Source organism: Ciona intestinalis, unplaced genomic scaffold (genome assembly GCF_000224145.3).
Source record: "Ciona intestinalis unplaced genomic scaffold, KH HT000045.2, whole genome shotgun sequence".
Lineage (NCBI taxonomy): Eukaryota > Metazoa > Chordata > Ascidiacea > Phlebobranchia > Cionidae > Ciona > Ciona intestinalis.
The window spans coordinates 35181-40806 of NW_004190367.2; the positions used below are offsets into that span (position 1 = coordinate 35181).

Below are 5626 nucleotides of genomic sequence, written 5' to 3' on the forward strand. Positions count from 1 at the left end.
ATAACATGGGTGTCTTCTTATACACCAGACACGCATGGTGTATTCATACACCTCATGCTCACTGCCGAGTTATAACATGGGTGTCTTCTTATACACCAGACACACATGGTGTATTCATACACCTCATGCTCACTGTCGAGTTATAACATAGGTGTCTTCTTATACACCAGACACACATTGTGTATTCATACACCTTATGCTCACTGTCGAGTTACAACATGGGTGTCTTCTTATACACCAGACACACATGGTGTATTCATACACCTCATGTTCACTGCCGAGTTATAACATGGGTGTCTTCTTATACACCAGACACGCATGGTGTATTTATACACCTCATGCTCACTGCCGAGTTATAACATGGGTGTCTTCTTATACACCAGACACACATGGTGTATTCATACACCTTATGCTCACTGTCGAGTTACAACATGGGTGTCTTCTTATACACCAGACACACATGGTGTATTCATACACCTCATGCTTACTGTATAGTTATAACATAGGTGTCTTTTTATACACCAGACACACATGGTGTTTTCATACACCTCATGCTCACTGTTGAGTTACAACATGGGTGTCTTCTTATACACCAGACACACATGGTGTATTCATACACCTCATGCTTACTGTATAGTTATAACATGGGTGTCTTTTTATACACCAGACACACATGGTGTATTCATACACCTCATGCTCACTGTTGAGTTACAACATGGGTGTCTTCTTATACACCAGACACACATGGTGTATTCATACACCTCATGCTTACTGTATAGTTATAACATAGGTGTCTTTTTATACACCAGACACACATGGTGTTTTCATACACCTCATGCTCACTGTTGAGTTACAACATGGGTGTCTTCTTATACACCAGACACACATGGTGTATTCATACACCTCATGCTTACTGTATAGTTATAACATGGGTGTCTTCTTATACACCAGACACACATGCTGTATTCATACACCTCATGCTCACTGTCGAGTTACAACATGGGTGTCTTCTTATACACCAGAAACACATGGTGTTTTCATGCACCTCATGCTTACTGTCGGTTATAACATGGGTGTCTTCTTATACACCAGACACACATGGTGTTTTCATACACCTCATGCTCACTGTGGAGTTATAACATGGGTGTCTTCTTATACACCAGACACACATGGTGTATTCATGCACCTCATGCTCACTGGGGGTTATAACATGGGTGTCTTCTTATACACCAGACACACATGGTGTTTTCATACACCTCATGCTCACTGTCGAGTTATAACATGGGTGTCTTCTTATACACCAGACACACATGGTGTATTCATACACCTCATGCTCACTGTCGGGTTATAACATGGGTGTCTTCTTATACACCAGACACACATGGTATTTTCATACACCTTATGCTCACTGTCGAGTTATAACATGGGTGTCTTCTTATACACCAGACACGCATGGTGTTTTCATACACCTCATGCTTACTGTATAGTTATAACATGGGTGTCCACATTTCACTAATTCTTTTATTTTGCATCAGATTGTGAAACTGTTACAAATGATCACCCCGACCAATGATTATGAAGAAAGGGTTCCTGTCAAGTTTATTAAATTGGTACAGTCAAAGTTATTGGTGAAACGATCCACCCATGATGACAGTTTGTTGCTTGATGGAAGTTTTATGTTTGGAGTAACTTTTCCATATTCGCCCTCTCAGTTGGATCTCGACCAAATCATTATTCCGGCCGACCTCCGATGCTCTTCACTGATTAAAGCTGTTTAGATAATGTCATTTATTGTTGTTAATTGTTGATTATGCTGATAACTGGTACTCTTGTTCCGTTATAATTTGCACTGTTGGATGTAGCAATAACTTTCATATGATTAAACAAAATGGCTGCTACCATTAAAGTCAGGTGATTATTAGGTCATGCAGTTTTAAGAATGTTTTGTATGTTGTAATTATGGTGCATTGTGATGTAACAACCACGTCATTGTTCGTGCAATATTATGTAATACTGGACGTCATAATAATAAATGTAAATTGTAGATTGTTGCGTCACAGAAGTTATATATCCGGGTATGTGACGTCATGGCACTTTGGTTGTTTGAACAACTGCAAACAATCGAGTTCTTTGTTTCGTAACAAATACGTGAACAAACATTTTGCTTCTGGAATAAAATATGAATTTAACTGATCCGAGTAACATCGTGCTTGCACTGATTTGTGTAGGTACAATGTTCCTCGTGTACCACGGTGAAACTATTATTAAAGTACCGAGGTTTGGTGGTAAAGTTTGGAAAGAAGAGAAACCACTGGGGCCTCCAAAGACTGTTTGGGAACCGCCATGTTTACCCGAGGAAGCGCCGGATTATGAAGAAAAGAAGAAAAACAAATTAATGGAAAAAATTCAAAATGATTTGAAGCAAATAGGAGTTGAAGAAGTAGTCGATGAAGATAAAGTTTATTAATATTTAAGCAATTCGGGGTGATTCTGGTGTTTTCATGGTTCGCTGATTTCATGTAGAATGCATATTATGACGTCATGTTAAAATCACTTGTTGCAGCGTTGTACTAGAATTGCTGATAATGGCAACTATGGAAGACAAATGTGTTTCTGTTTACCGCGAATTAAGTTTATTACCGTCAGTACATTCGGTTGAAGTTGTTAAAAACAATGGTGCGTTTCATATTGATTGTGTTTGGGAGCATAACGATTTGGAAAGATTCGCTAAAATAAAATATCGGAAAAGTGGTTTATTTAAAAAATCGGGTGCTGGGTTCGAGGTGTATATGAGTCCTCTGTGTTCTGAGGTGATAGGTGAACAACTAATCTCATTGTCTAAATGTGGTTTAAAACGGGCGGTGCTACGTGAAGCCACGGTGGATGGAAAAAGTCGGCAATATCTAGAAATCTGGGAAAATTCATTAAAAGTTGCCACTGTTGATTTTGTAGCAGAAAATAAACATGGATTAGTTTATTCGAACGCGGTGTTTGGGTGTTTGGAATGGTCACGTGATGGTAGCAAAGTTCTTTATATTGCTGAGGAAAAAGTTAATAAGTCTTGTTCCTATTTTAAAAAGGCTGCAAAAGATGAGACGCCAGGTCTTGATGGTTTGCATTGTGAAGATTGGGGCGAGCAGCTGGTTGGGTGTTGTAAGACGTCATTATATATCTATGATGTGAAAAGATGCTGTATATTATCTCTATGTGATTTGTTTCCCCAAAATATATCAATCGGGAAAGGCCTTTGGAGCGATGATGGTAAAAACATTATTGTCCTTGGATGGAATGGATCGCCATGGAAGATTGGTTTGATTTACTGCAAGAACCGACCAAGTGCGTTGTATCAACTTAATCTTGACAATAAAGAAGTTGTTCAAGTAACCGACGGCGACTACTGTGTGTATTCGCCCATCGTTAACCCGGCCGGGACAAAGTTACTTTATTTACAAAGTCAACCATTTGGACCTCACCGACAATGTGGGAAGTTAATGTCACATGACATCGTTGACGGGAAAATTCAAAGCACATCGTCGGTTCTTGTTGATGAGGTTAAAAACGACAACTTTAGTTTCAATGGGATGTTTATGGAGTCCATACCATCTGACTGTTGGGGTAAAAATGAATTAATATTCACAACAAATCATCGGAGTAATATTTCTATGTTTGCATTCAATGTAAACAATGGTGATGTTCGTTGCTTAGCAACCGACGGTGCATGGCGCGTCCACAAAGTAGTTGATGACATCATAATAGCATCATGCTCAACGCCTAACACCCCATCTAGTGTGAAAGTTGGATTGTTGTCCGATGAAATTAAATGGACGGACATTGAAACCTCAACTATCATGAAGGATATTTCATGGGAGGTCATCCAACACACACCTAATCATAAGAATAATGATTTCCCCGGGTTAACTTTTGAATCCATTCTCCTCAAACCCACCCACACCCCAATAAAAGGGTTGGTGGTTAACCCACATGGGGGTCCACATGGTTGTTACCCAACATCCTTTGATTTACAATCGGCTGCACTTTGTAAGCTTGGCTTCGCTGTTTCAAGAATCAATTACCGCGGCTCCACCGGATTCGGACAAAACTCGATATTTTCGCTTCCTGGAAATATTTCGAAGCAAGATGTTTTCGATGTCCAGCAGGTGGCAGAGTTTGTGTCGGAACGCTTAAATACAGGAGTGCGGTTTATTACGGGGGGGTCACATGGTGGGTTTCTTACCCTTCAACTCATTGGACAATTTCCTGATTATTATTCTGCGGCTGCTGCTCGTAACCCGGTCACAAACATTGCTTCCATAGTTGGCGTGTCCGATATTAGAGATTGGGCTTTTTGTGTTGCTGGGTGTAAGTTTACTTACGATGCTTGCGTAACATCAGATATGTACAATACAATGTTGACGGTATCGCCCATCATGCATGTTGATGATGTAAAAACCCCAGTGATGATCATGTTAGGTGAAGCTGACTTAAGAGTCCCAATCTCTCAATCTCATGAATACGCTCGCATGTTGCGTGCCAGAGGTAAAACTGTTCGCTTGTTTCAATATAAAGACAACAATCACCCGATATCTAATGTGAAAGATGAAGCTGACTGTTTTGTGAACATTCTCTCATGGTTCAACAATTATTGTAAAAGTGAATAAAATCTGTTTTTGTTGCAACATAATTAGGGATGCACATTACAGAATTTCGAATCCTTTTGTATTCGAATCTAATTACGGGATTCCGTATTCTGTTTAATGACGTCATCACACGTCATCTCATACACTATATTAACAATTTTTTAAAACTAAATAATTTTGAAAAAAAAAAATTTTGTGTTTGTGGGACTTTCGAGAGTAAACGTTTTGCAACGCCTTTTCATAGCCTGCTATACGTTTCATGACGCAAAAACTACCCAATAGTACAATTTTTGATCATTTTACAGCTCATGGTCCAGCAAGGCTGCTATGAAAGAGTCAATAAACTGACTTAGTGGGTGAAATTATTTTTTCCTATAATTATAAAAAGATTCGGAATTCTAGATTCGAAATAAAGTATTATCCTAGAATACCTAATTATTCTGTAATGTGCATCCCTAGTGTTAATATTTGCTTGTACATATTCTTGATATATTTAAAGTGTGTCTAAACTATGTTTGGTCGTGAAAATATGTTCGTACTTCCGCAGACCGTTGTTCGCATTTAATAATGGCCAGTAATTTAGACAAACTGTTTGAGTATATTCGCTCAAAGGAGGAACTTTATATTCAAAGATTGACGGATGTTGTTGCGATCCAAAGCGTATCGGCTTGGGCTGATAAGCGGGGTGAATGCATTCGGATGATGGAGCACACCAAGACTGAAATGGAAAAACTTGGTTGCGATGTCAAGCTTATGGATATCGGTGGGTTGATTACAATATTGGTTTGGTTATTTAATTAAGCAACCAATCACAGGCACCCAGGATATTGGTGGCGAATCATTACCTCTGCCCCCCATCATACTTGGTTGTCTTGGTAAAGATCCTGACAAGAAAACATTGTGTGTTTACGGTCACTTAGATGTCCAGCCTGCATGTGTAGAAGATGGCTGGGATACGGAACCATTCGTATTAACTGAGGTATGAATGG

General features: G+C 39.2%; 3 protein-coding genes across 3 annotated transcripts in view; all 3 read left to right on the forward strand.

The window, feature by feature from the left end:
* Positions 1 to 3315, forward strand: part of LOC100186725 (unconventional myosin-Va) — a 14282-nt gene extending 10967 nt beyond the window's left edge. The window contains exons 39-40 of the mRNA XM_026837986.1: positions 176 to 179; positions 3254 to 3315. Coding sequence (XP_026693787.1) covers positions 176 to 179; positions 3254 to 3315 — 66 coding nt within the window. The remainder of the gene's footprint in view (positions 1 to 175; positions 180 to 3253) is intronic.
* Positions 3316 to 3491: 176 nt separating this feature from the next.
* On the forward strand, positions 3492 to 4658 carry LOC100176229 (acylamino-acid-releasing enzyme-like). The gene has a single exon (XM_026837989.1). It carries the CDS (start codon positions 3492 to 3494, stop codon positions 4656 to 4658), a length of 1167 nt encoding a protein of 388 aa, XP_026693790.1.
* A 523-nt stretch (positions 4659 to 5181) lies between these two features.
* Positions 5182 to 5622, forward strand: LOC100178543 (cytosolic non-specific dipeptidase-like). The gene is made up of 2 exons (XM_002124556.5): positions 5182 to 5400; positions 5453 to 5622. Exons 1-2 carry the CDS (start codon positions 5205 to 5207, stop codon positions 5620 to 5622), a joined length of 366 nt encoding a protein of 121 aa, XP_002124592.3. The 5' UTR covers positions 5182 to 5204.
* The last annotated feature ends 4 nt before the right edge of the window (positions 5623 to 5626 follow it).

What these genes read in the sequence shown, in the direction of transcription:
- LOC100176229 (XM_026837989.1), top strand. Translation starts at nt 3,492, where the DNA reads ATGTCACATGACATCGTTGACGGGAAAATTCAAAGCACATCGTCGGTT.
- LOC100178543 (XM_002124556.5), top strand. Translation starts at nt 5,205, where the DNA reads ATGGCCAGTAATTTAGACAAACTGTTTGAGTATATTCGCTCAAAGGAG. An exon ending in TGTCAAGCTTATGGATATCG is followed by an intron (nt 5,401 to 5,452) that starts GTGGGTTGATTA and finishes AACCAATCACAG; the next exon opens with GCACCCAGGATATTGGTGGC.